The sequence below is a fragment of the Sciurus vulgaris genome, assembly GCF_902686455.1.
Source record: "Sciurus vulgaris genome assembly, chromosome: 2".
Taxonomy (NCBI): Eukaryota; Metazoa; Chordata; class Mammalia; order Rodentia; family Sciuridae; genus Sciurus; species Sciurus vulgaris.
Genome location: NC_136462.1, coordinates 114525992 through 114538572, shown reverse-complemented (window position 1 = coordinate 114538572; position 12581 = coordinate 114525992). Strand labels below are relative to the sequence as shown.

Genomic DNA, 12581 nt, shown 5'->3' with positions numbered 1-12581 from the left:
TCCTTTATAAATATAAGGAACAGAAGAAGGTGGATTACAAAAATAGAGCTTTTACTGAAATAAAATGTGTTTACAAGTATATTCATGACACATTTTAGTTAGAAGGGGCTCTTGTATTGTTCTTCTCACATTACAGACGGAAAAACTAAGACACAAAGGAGTGGAGTTGTTTTCCTTAGGTCAAAAAGACAGCACTGATACTAAAAATAGACTGTGTCCTAGCTTCCAGTATTCATATTTTATCCCTTTTAGGCCACAATGCTTCTATGTAATATACAATTTTAAAGAAAAAACGTAAACCTTTACTGTTCAATGAGAAGCAATTTTCATACTAAAAGGCTCACTATGACTTAATAAATCCAACGAATGATATTTTAATTTTTGAACTATGCCCTTAGCCACCACTGAGTTCATCCTTTACCATGATCAACTCCAAAAGAGCAAGAGGTCTATTGATTTTCATGTAATACAAGAAAATATTACATTTGCTTAATTGTTACACAGTGAACACATCAGACAAGAAATCAGGGCTCTATTTAATGCTGCAAGCAGCAGAGAATTACAGAGATCAATAGGGTAGTTTGTCAAAGATGTTCTCCAAGGAGACTTACCTATCACCATATGGACAAGAAGTCACACTGACTATAGCTATTGAAAAACAGGTAAGCAGAGTCAGCAGTACAAATTATCAGAAATCAAACAGGCCTGTGTGAAAAGAGGTACGACTTTACTGAAAAGCTGTATTTATAGTCTGGTAATTAAAAACCATTTTATCAGCCTTGTGTTGGGACCAAACCTTTACAGCAAGTATTGACAAGATCAGTAGCAATGAATGAGCAGTATTTGACTTAAAACTTATGAGCTATAGTTATTTAACTTTGCCCATTACAGAGGAAATCAGTTCTAGCCTTTCTTGCAAAATGCTAATAGTCAGTTTTATTATTAATGAATTTAATGTAACACTATCTCCTTTGTGTAAGCCATTCATTTAACTAGTGCCAAGTATATTCGTCTGGACTAAATATATTGGCATACATACTTCTTTGATTAAAGTGCTATTTAGACTTGCTTTTAGACAAGTGAACACTACATATATTTGAAGAACAGTTCATTCTCAGTAGTGCATTTAAAATGACGACCTTTGAGGGAGTCAGATCACATTCATTCATTACCATGGTGCTTTCACCTCCACCACTTCCACTCACTTTCTCTACTTACTTGCCAGGAGTAAACATCCAAATGTTGGTTAAATTTTGTAAAATGTTTTCCTATAAAAATGTGTACACATTGCAGAATATCAGCAACACATTAACATAAAATGATATATAATGTATGTTTGTAATTATGGGAGAGATCATAAATCTTAAACACCCATTGGTTTAGAAATTAAATAGTTCTACTTAGTTCTCCCTAAATTACTCCAAATTTCTGAAATTCACCATTCGTCTGGGTATTTTGTGACTATCCCCAAGGATAAATTTTTTTTAATGACTTTGCTTTCAAAAATGCAATTAACTTAATAAAATTCTAATGCAAAAGTGCCATCAGGTCTTTTAAATTTTCAGCCCACTCCCCATTGCCAACAAGTCTATGGATATGTACTATTTCAGTTAATTGCTTTTATGAACAGTTACCAAATTTATTTTTCTGGGTCTTTCTAGATCTTAATTGTTCTTATAGCTTTATCAGCATGCTATTTTAACTTTTAATAAGTCTTCATTTCATTCATCTTGTTGCACTTACATTAACCCGAGTTGTTATTACGTTAAAAAAAATACTATGGGATTGTTTGAGCAACAAGAAGTTTCAGCACCCCCCTCTTCCAGATAAATGCCACAAGAGCTTTAAAACATTTCCGTGCAAAATCCTGGCATCTGACTACTTTAGATATTAAATTACAGATTCTCATCAATTTTGGATTTGCCAATGATATAATATTAATTTCTACTACCTACCCAGATATCTTCTACTTTTTTCTAATGTCATATAAAAGATTTTTTCTCCCTTTTGTGTGGGCATCTATATTTCTCTTCAATTTAAATTATTAACACCTATTCATAGAATCTATGTAATAGAATCATTTTTTTTAATCTGTCACTTAACCTAGTTTTAGAGTACATTGGTGTGAAGCTTCATGTTTGTAGTTCCCATTAGCTAAACAGAGTCTGAAATATACAGCAACTTATGAAGTTTCACCTCTGGAGGGTAATGATTCATCTTAAAGAGTCAGACAGAAAAAGGTGTTTGCAAAAGTTTTATTCTAAAGAATCAAAAATAAATATTGCACATACACACAAGAGAAAATCCACAGATACTTATATTCTCCAATGTACATTTTCAATACATGGCACCTTCATCTTCTTTATTTAGAAAATATATTGTTATTGGTCCATAACTGGTATGCACAGTCTCTGTGACTCTGGCAAATAACCAGGAGCCAAGTCCATATAATAAAGTTGGAATACCTAGAAAAAAACGAATATGTTATTTGTGAACATCAATACTTAACTATTCATGTGTCCATGTATTTGTCATATTACTAATCACATAACACTCTTCAGCAATGTTAACAAGTAACGTTATAAAAACCAAAAATACAACGACTATGTATCTGAGAGCTCAATTTCATCTGTTTGTCGAACATGGTGGCAATTATGTTAGCCTATAGATTCTTGAAACTGTAGCTAAGGCTGAAGTAAATTTTAACTTCCCTAATTCATTACCTTCAAGTAATTATGAAGTAATTCTAAATTCCTTTCACAAATAAGTAAATGGAGAAGAATATTCATTAATTTAGTTGTAAATGCTCCTGATTATTAGCTTTGAGCTAAAATTACTAGGTCAACTTTACTGTCCTTTAAGTCACACAATAACACTGATGGCTAAAGTAATCTTTGTACAACTTAGAAACTGGGTCAAATAGCTATATTCAAAATCTAAGGCAAACCTAACTCTATCTCAGTGTTCACATGCATGAAAAAAAAATTCTCACTAGAATTTCTACGATTTGAAAACAATCTTGTTTCAGTCTGTTTGGGAAAAGTATCTAAGAGACTCTTAACACATTTTTTTCTCTGGAATATCACCATTGATAAGATTTTGCTCTTTGAGAGTAGCTGCCATTTGTTATACATGAAACTAAACACGTACAACCCAGGGATATGAATTAAGCCCTCATGTGCATACAATACAAAACAAAACTTTCATAATTCCTATCTTTTTAAAAGTCACTTATTTAAAGTCAATGACTACTAATATATTAGAAACACGTATAAAACCATAGGCACGTGAATCAGTAACAAATATTGTATCCTAGGCACAAGTATTAATTTTATTGCTCCTGTGTATAAAATGGGCAGAAAGAGACAATCTAAAAGCTTAGCTGCACATTTGGAAAATCACTTCTTTCTAGTTATTAGGGAATCAACACATATTAAGGACTGATCATTTTGCTAAATTTTTCTTATTTTCCTCCAGAAGTATACTCAAGTGTTATGCTCTTTTTGCATGTGTAAGTGTGTGGGACTACTCTGTGCTTATTCCCCCTGGAGCTGCATCCCAGCCTCTGTGATGCCACAGATTAATCAGGAGAAGCATCAGTAGCTGGTAATGAGAAAAGAGAAAAATATGCCGTTTCAGACTGGGACTTTTCTATTTTTAGGAATATACAGGGTCACAGTTTGTTGTTATCACAGGGTGCCCTAGAACCCCAATGAAACCTGTTTTGGCATGTTGCCTTCTTTGCCCTGAGAATGTCCAAAAGAATTTCTAAACACTTTAAGAGAACTGCCACAAAAATGTCGCAAAACCTAGGTAGTAATGCTATTTGTAAATTCTTTATCCATAAAGAAAGAGAGAAAAGGTAAGTCACATTGGAGTCAGTAGGAAGTAGACAAGTGAAGAAGGTGAACAAGATAGGCAGAAGTGAGGAAGGAGTACAGGGAGCAGTTGTAATAAAAAATAAATTCAAAATGCAACAGACAACTCCAAAAGCTGAAAAGCAACGCAGTGAAGAAGAAACAAACTCTAGAAGCAATTGTTAATTTTCTAAAAATACTAAGGGTAAAATACATAAAATATGCCTGTTAAGACAATGCTGAGGATATAAATGTAAGGAATGGTGGTGATGCTAAGAATTTTGTTTTATAGTATTCACTTCAATATTTGGTTAAAATATAGATACTCTGAAAAATTCATATTTCTGAAAAAAAATCACATATTCTTTCAACTAAAATGGAGGACTGATTATAAAGATTACCAGTTTAATGATAGCTACATTGTCTTTTATTAAGAAATAACTAGGAACTGATTATCCATAATGCTGTTTGACAGGGGATGAAGTTGTGATATGGGAATCAGAAATTCTGTTCTTTTTCTCTGTTAGCTATTTATATAATGTAGTCAGATGGATACACTAAATGAGAAGAGTTGCCACTTCTATAATTTATACATAAAAAATTCTTTGCACATAACTCATATGCTTTAAAGTCTATAAGATTCCATGAAAGACTATTTTTTCCAGACTATCTGAAACACATCATAACATCAAAATGAACTTGAAAATCAGTTCTTTGCATAATAATTCATTTTGAGTCAGTTGAACAGTAGGTAAACCACTGTCAAATTAAGCACTTAAAAAAAATTAGAACTTTGTAGTAAGTCTCTGATTACCCATTCATTCCAATGGTAAGTTGCTTTTCTTAAATCTCAATCTATTTCCCAGCAGGATACTCAGACTGATAAACCATCAGTAAAATGTCAGCTTTCATTGAAGGGAAGGCGGAAGAGAAAAGGAACAAATGCGTAAACAGAAATCTTTATTATTTACAAAATGGAAAAATGAACTACTCCATAATTACTAATTTGGAAGGAAAGAAGAGGAATAAAATCCTTAGTATTCTTATTAATGTACTTGATCCAGAGGGGCAATTGTACAGAATAGGAAAGGATTCTAATTCATACTCCCCTCTTTGAGACAAAATAAAAACTAAAAACTAAAAATAAAACTAAAAAATAAAAACTAAATTTTACTAAATTGGGGATTACAGTACCCTTTAAAAAGTTCCGAAAAAATTCCCTTTATTGGTGTAAAGCAATTTGTTTAAATTAAAGCATGCATGAGCAATAAGTTTTCTTTCCTTTTTGCTGCATTTAAAACTCTTATTCCCATTTAAGCAGGATTTGTTCTACATAATAAAACTACAGTTGTTTGTTCTCAAAGGTTTCATTTTTCTACTTGGGGAATGTTCTGGATTTTTTTTTTTTTTTTCTGATGTCTTAATATCTACATCTAAAAGAGAAGCCCTTAATCAAGGTGATCTTAAACAAAATGTTAAGTTTTGAATTGTGACATTTTTTTATAAAGGCATTCAGTTCCTATGGTTTGTCTATAGCTTTGCCATTATACTTTTCATAATCTATTACTTACATATGGGAATAATTCTGAAAATGTTAAACTCATTCTTTTTGAATTTAGTTATCATTCTAGTCTTTCCAAATACTTTGCACTCATTTTTCTAAATAACCTCACTCCTCAACTTTAGGCCAACCTCTCAATTGGTTCTGTATAGTCCCATCAGTCAAATAATAAGACATACTTTTAAAGGATTAGACAGTTGCTAAATAATCTTCTCCTTACTGGATTGAGCCTAGGATAGTTCCAGTGAAGCTATGACTCAAAAATTCCATTAGTGACACATGTGAATTATTGTAAGTAAAAATACAGTGCCATACTTAAATTTAATGAGCTTCCAGATTATACAATACTAGTACAGCTACCCATCGTTTAGTTTAATTCTGGCTTTAAAAATCTAGTTGGTAACATGGTTCAGCTCCCATGTCTAGATTTTTGAATCACTGAAATCTAGATTTCTATCAGCTACTAACAGATCCAAATTATCTTGAGGCCTTATATTTTTCCTTGACGTATAAAATGTTCAAGTGCATGCCTCTTCTGTCATTGAATCAAAAGAAAATAAACATCCAGTTAAAGTAAATACTGTTAAGAATGTTTCTAGGAAAACATACAAATATTAAAGAGGCAGATTCTTTTAAATGCCCTTTAGGCCTAGCACCTGAGGAAGCTAATATGCCAGGTGAAAACCTTTAGATCTTTAAGTGAAACAAACATGGTGGGATTTCATCTAAAGAAAACAAAGAAACTTAAAAAGTAGCTCCAGTTTTTGTCATATAAACGCACCCACACAGTGACGTTCAGGGGAAAAGAAACCTGCAATGCACTGACACTTAACTTCAGAGTCACTGTGCACTGGAGACGTTTCCTTACATCCGCCTCACTACCCAGTGCAGGGCCTTCCCAGTGGCCGGACGTGCGGGGGACTGCCCCCTGCTCTGGTGGTGCTGGGTGGTCCCGCAGTACTGGCCAGCGGGTCTGGGGGCAAGCAGCCCAGCAACCAACAGCTCAGTGGGCTAAGCGTCTCCTGGGGGAATACATTGGACAGGTGCATTAGGCGAGTCCCCGAAGGCCTCCCTGGGGGTGGGGCCGGGAGTCGGGGGACCACCGCGCTTCGCAGGGCCGGGCGCCTGGCCTCGGGCGCGCTTCGGCCTCGGGGCGCGAACGTCTGTAGCGTGCTTTGTGGACAGTGCGACAGCCCTGGGCGGACCTGCTTCGCTGGGTCGGGCGCGGCCGTCGCCACTCACCGAGGTTGACGACCTTGAGCGCCGTGAAGAAGCGGTTCTGCGGGGCCAGGTCCTGCCAGGGGGCCTTGGAGCAGTGGTACTTGATGAAGGGGAAGCAGCCGGTGCGCAGGACGTGGTAGTTGGCGCCCTGCACGGGCCAGTTGAAGTGCGAGAGGCCGAACTGGTCGTTGCGAACGGCGCTGTAGGGCACGCAGAAAGAGGTCCAGTGCGGCAGGCGCCGCTGCAGCAGGTGCCGCGTCAGCACCTCCGAGGCGCAGGGCTTCGGGCGGGAGGCGGCGCCCGAGGCCCAGGGCCCGCACAGCAGCAGCCGCAGCGCGGCCTCGTGGGCCCTCCGCACGGCCTCCATAGCCTGCCGCGCAGAGGACGCAGAACCTTGCCTGCTGCGGGGACGCGCGCCGCGGGGGCGGAGCCTGGGGCGCGCGTGCCCGCTTCCCCTCAGCGAGCGGCGGGAACGCCCAGCGGGCGCTGCGCAGGTGCAGGAGGGCCCCCGGGGCGCGGCGGCGCGTGCGCACAGCGGGCCCGCGGCCGCTGCGGGAGCAGAATCCCCAGAGAACAGAGGGGCGGCAAAAGGGAAGCGTCAGGGAACCCTGAGCATAGAAGGGAGTAAAGTTGTTGCTTGTGACCTCCGGTAGTCATTAAAAACCCAGGAGCAGGGGCGGAATTACCACTTGGAGTATGGAGTGTAGAATGTAAAACAATTAAATTACTGCCCTGGCGAGTGGGAGAACTCAAACTCAGGTCTCCCTTCCAAGCCCACTTCCATTCTTTGCGCTCGGGTGAAATCCTTAGTTGACCTTGTTGAACTTGAGAAGATGTCCTCAAGGCAGTGAGCCAAGACCTCAGATTTACAGTGGCTGGTAATGTCGGAGAACACTTGTGTCCTCTCTTCCCTGCTTACTGTCAAAGAAGTCCTAGATATTTCAAGATAAAATATTTTTTTAAAATGCCCCATATCCCTGGGTGCAGGGTACAGGCGTGCAGAGCACTCGCTCCCAAGAACCTGGTCAACACCAGAGCAGGATGGCTTAGTTCTCAGTTATCCATTTTCAATCTGTTGCTGCAGGAAAACCTTTCTCTCACTTGACAGCCTGTTGAGGTGATAATTTCTATAACACCTACTTTCTGAAGAAGCATTCCTCTCATTTGTCCTAACTTGTGTTTGGAGAGGCCATACATAAATAGCATGAGGTGTCCAGAAAGCACCTTATCTAAATGAGGTAATTATGTGTAAGCACCGTAAAACAATTACAGTTGCTGAAAAGTCAAGGAGCATGTAGGATTGTGTAGCTGGTTTTATATTCTTTCATTTGATTGATTCAACAAACACTGATTGAGTCCTCACTATCATGTCCTAAATCTTGAGAGTCCTTGTAATCATGTAAATAAATTGAACTTTATAAGATTCCCTGTGAATTGTACAGGATTTCCTATTAGATAAAAGTTTTTTTGTCTTTTTTTAAGCTTTAGGTAGAGGCAAGAAATGTTTAACTCTGCAGAGGGATAGCAGAAAGAATGGTTGGAGGGAGGCAGGGAGATGCAGCAGTACTGTAATCTACAAATTGAATTTTTTTGGGGCGGGGTACTAGGGATTGAACTCAGGGACACTCGATCACTGAGCCACATCCCCATCCATATTTTGTATTTTATTTAGAGACAGGGTCTCACTGAGTTGCTTAGTGCCTCACTTTTGCTGAGGCTGTCTTTGAACTTGCAATCCTCCTGCCTCAGTCTCCCAAACTGTTGGGATTACAGGCATGCGCCACTGTGCCTGGCTTAAAAAATTGAAGTTTGAATCTGAACACGAGTCCCTTTTCAAACAAAATGTCACAAAACCTCAACATATAGATTAAAACTAAACCAAAGTTCAAATTTTTAACATTACCTTTAGACAAACAATGAAGCTGATTTGTTAACTTCTTCAATTTGGTTGTTTTGAGCGGAATGAGGACTTATGGAAAGGAAATTGGGTAGGTAAAATAATGTTAAGTCTTCAGAACCAAACTCAGAAAATGGGAAGGAACCAGGGGAGTCTGGTCCATAAAGACACAAGAAAGAAGACCAACAGGAGCTAGTCTGACTAGGATGCCTCTGGACTCACGGCTCTGTTGTTTGATTCTTACAAAATGTTGAGCGTGGGGGCTGTGGACAGCAATTGCTGTTATAGCAGCCTCAGCTTATTTCTGCATCTTCCATTTCAGTTGTACACTATCAGGAAAATCCCCAAACCTCCAGAGGAGTAGATACAAAGAAGAACAGTTTTTAAATGATTCTCCTTGAAATCTGGGTATGTTCTTCAATTACAAAGATGGCAGCAGGAAATTAATTAGGAGATCTACACTAAACTAAACTCAAATTGATGCATGGGCAGTTTGTGATCTGTTGAACTTTGGCATTATATCCCTTTGGGTAATATACAATGTTTTTGTTCTGAGATGGGGTTTCGCTATGTTGCCCAGCTGGTCTCACACTTGTGGGCTCAAGTGATCCTCCTGCCTCATCCTCCCAAATAGCTGGGACTTACAGGCATGCATTATGCCTGGATAAAATATGTTTATAAACAAGTGAATTTTTTTTTTTTTTTTTTTTTGGCGGTACTGGGGATAGAACTCGGGGCCTTGTGCTTGCAAGGCAAGCACTCTACCAGCTGAGCTATCTCCCCAGCCCTAAACAAGTGAATTTTGAATTGAGCATGCAGAGTCCCTAGATTACAGTATTTCTGGCATATAAGTAAAAACCACTGACACACGGGATGAGGTACTTTTCTTGTGCACAGACAAGGTCCTGTGTTCAATCCCAGCACTGCAGCAACAACAACAACAAAAAAGCACTGACATAGAGAACAGGTATTAGGAAGGTCCACTGCATTTTCTTATCATGAAGGCTTGGAAAAAGGACTTTTGAACAGAACTATTGGGAGCTGCTCTCTTAGGTAACCCTCATCACAGGTGAGGGTTTCCCTTATCCAAGGCTCTTTGACTTGTCTAGAGTAGAAAGTTCTTCCAAGAAGACTCTTACTCAAGCATGTTCCACAGACTGGAAGAAATATTTGCAATACATGTATCTGACAGAGCTTTTAGTATATAGAACTCTGTCCTACAACTCACTAAGGGAAAGACAGTCCAATAGAAAAATAGACAAAATATTCAAATGGACACGTCATAAGGGAGAACATTCAGGTGTCCAATAAATTTGTGACTTGTTTTGTTTCTATTTTGAAGTGGGATCTGGCAATATTACCCAGACCTCAAACTTGCAATCCTTCTCCCTCACCCTCCTGATGGTGTGTACCACTGTACTCAGCTTTGACAGTGTATATTTCAAATGTATGTATCCAAGCATTATGACCCAGCCACATCAGTCCTAGGTCTATACCTCTATTGATCTGCCTGGGCTACCATAACAAAACACCATAGACTAGGTGGCTTAAACAACAGAAATTTCTTTCCCACAGTTCTGGAAGCTGGGGAGTCTTAAGGTCAAGGTACTAGCCAATTAGGTTCTCCATGGGTGTTTTTGTCCTTGCAGATAGCTGTCTTTTGGCTGTGTCCTCACAGGGTGGACACTCCTCTTATATTACTATTGGATTTGGGTTCTACCCTTATGATCTTGTTTAACCTTTACGACCTCCTCACAGGCTCTATTTCCAAATACAGTGACACTGAGGTTAGGGTTTCAACATATGAACTTGTATATGAAGGGAAACACAAACTTTCAGTCCATAATAATACCCAACAAACAGGCATAGTGGCACACACCTGTAATCCCAGCAGATTGGGAGGCTGAGGCAGGAGAATTACAAGTTCAAAGCCAACCTTAGCAACTTAGCAAGGCCATAAACAACTTAGTGAGATCCTGTCTCAAAATAAAAAATAAGAAGGGCTGGGAATTTGGCTCTGAGGTTAAGTGCCCCTGGGTTCAATCCCTGGTACCAAAAACAAAACAAAACAAACAAAAAAGCCATAATAATATCCAAGAGAAATTGTGTATGTTTTCTAAAACACATGTACTGGAATACTCACAACAGCACTCTTCATGTAATATTCAATTTGAAAATTATATGCCTATGAATCGTAGAATGGATAAATAATGGGATATTCATAAAATTGAATATTATACAGTAATGAGAAGGAAGGACCTATAGTCATGTATACACAAACTCACAAACTTAAGATAAAGTGAAGGAAGCCAGACACAAAAATGCTATCTGATTTCATTTATATGAAGCAAAATCTCATCTCTATTATTAGAAGATAGGACAGTGATTATCTTTGGCAGAGTGAGGCAGGCAAGTGGGGAGAGCCAGTGACTGAAGGAGTGTGAGGACTTCTGGAGACTGAGATTATTCTTTTCTTTATATGGGTTTTGGTTAAATGAATGAATTCAGTTCATAAACATTCTTTTAACTGAACAGATGATATGTGTGCTTTTCTGTATGTATATTACACTTTAAAAAAGTTTGAAAATGTTTATATAGTATATAGGTAGTATTACATATCAACATATACTGTTATTAGTGTTTATTAAGGATCTATAGAAAGCATAGCTCTGTGGCCCTGATCTTTTCCATATCTTTATCTCCCTCTGTTTTTTTTTTTTTTTTTGGCGGGGGGGGGGGGGGTGGGGGAAGGGTGCTGGGGATTGAACCCAGGGCCTTGTGCTTACAAGGCAAGCACTCTACCAACTGAGCTATCTCCCCAGCCCCATCCCTCTGTTTTTTGTTTTGTTTTTTGGTGGTTCTTGTTCTTTGAGACAGGCTCAATACATTGCCCAGGTTGGTCTTAAACTGGTGAGCTCAAATGATCCTTCTACTTCAGCATCCCAAGTAGTTGGGACTATGGTTGTGCAACACAGTATTATTTTGACAATCACACTATGGGATCCTGATCTACTTATATATGATAATCCCCATTATCTGAGTTTCAGTTTCTGTGCATTGTTACCCACAACCAGGAAGAAAGATGAGTGCAATACCATAAATTATTTTAAGACAGATCACATAAATTTTTTCCAATATATTCTTAAAATTGTCCTATTTTATTCTTAGTTATTGTTAATCTTTTACCATGCATGATTTATAAATTAAACTTTATCATAAATGTGTACATATAGGAGAAAACAATGTAGATAGGGTTGGTACTATCTGAGGTTTCAGGCTTCCCCTGGGGATCTTAGAATATATCTCCTGCAAATAACAGGGCACTGCTATGTTTCTGATCATGTGGTTTAAAACCCAGTAGGGAGTTTATCAATCCTCACTCAGAGGAAGAATTATAGGAATGATGCTGGGTGCATATGTTGAAAGAATGGACATTTTTTTAAGCTGTCTGAGGTCACCCTCCCAGTTATCTTAACTCCCTAAGGTCACCCTCCCAGTCATCTCAACTCCCTAAGGTCACCCTCCCAGGAATGGGAACAAAGCCCTTAAAGCTGTTCCAAGAAACAGCCCCAAACAGAGAATAAAAGGGTAAATTGAGCCAGATAGCCAGATAGTGCTCAAAGAGTTTGATTACCAGAAACTATTGACCAGAATCTACGCCCTGTTGTAAAACATTGTGAAACATGTTGTCAGCAAACCCAGACCCCCTTTGAAATTTCCTGGCAGCTTTGTTCCCCCTTTTCCCCCTTTCATGTGTGACCCCTCCCGATGTGTGGTTTCTGCCTTTATAAACCTACAAGATTTTCTGCTAGGGACTCGACTCCTTGAGTTGGGTCCCAGCGCGCTGGAATAAACACCTCTTGCGGTTTGCATCAAGTGACGCCTCCTGCGGTTGATTGGGGTTGCCATCCATCCATGGGACAGAGTTGGGGTTTCCTTTTTGGGGGCCTTACAATGTCAGCATGTTAATAAAAGATTCAGAAATTATAAAAAGAGAAATGTTCACATTTAGGATTTCACTGCAAATTTCCAGATTGGGCCAGGC

The 12581-nt window shown here is 38.8% G+C and overlaps 1 protein-coding gene across 1 annotated transcript; it reads right to left on the bottom strand.

The window, feature by feature from the left end:
* Positions 1–2235: 2235 nt before the first annotated feature.
* On the bottom strand, positions 2236–7076 carry LOC306655205 (uncharacterized protein C15orf61). Its single transcript, XM_079129598.1, has 2 exons — positions 6661–7076; positions 2236–2465 (listed from the first exon to the last, which is right to left on the bottom strand). The coding sequence occupies exons 1-2, from the start codon at positions 7004–7006 to the stop codon at positions 2338–2340; spliced, it is 474 nt and encodes a 157-aa protein (XP_078985724.1). The 5' UTR covers positions 7007–7076; the 3' UTR covers positions 2236–2337.
* Between the last annotated feature and the right edge of the window lie 5505 nt (positions 7077–12581).

What these genes read in the sequence shown, in the direction of transcription:
- LOC306655205 (XM_079129598.1), bottom strand. Translation starts at nt 7,006, where the DNA reads ATGGAGGCCGTGCGGAGGGCCCACGAGGCCGCGCTGCGGCTGCTGCTG. An exon ending in GCTCAAGGTCGTCAACCTCG is followed by an intron (nt 2,466 to 6,660) that starts GTGAGTGGCGAC and finishes GTTTTTTTCTAG; the next exon opens with GTATTCCAACTTTATTATAT.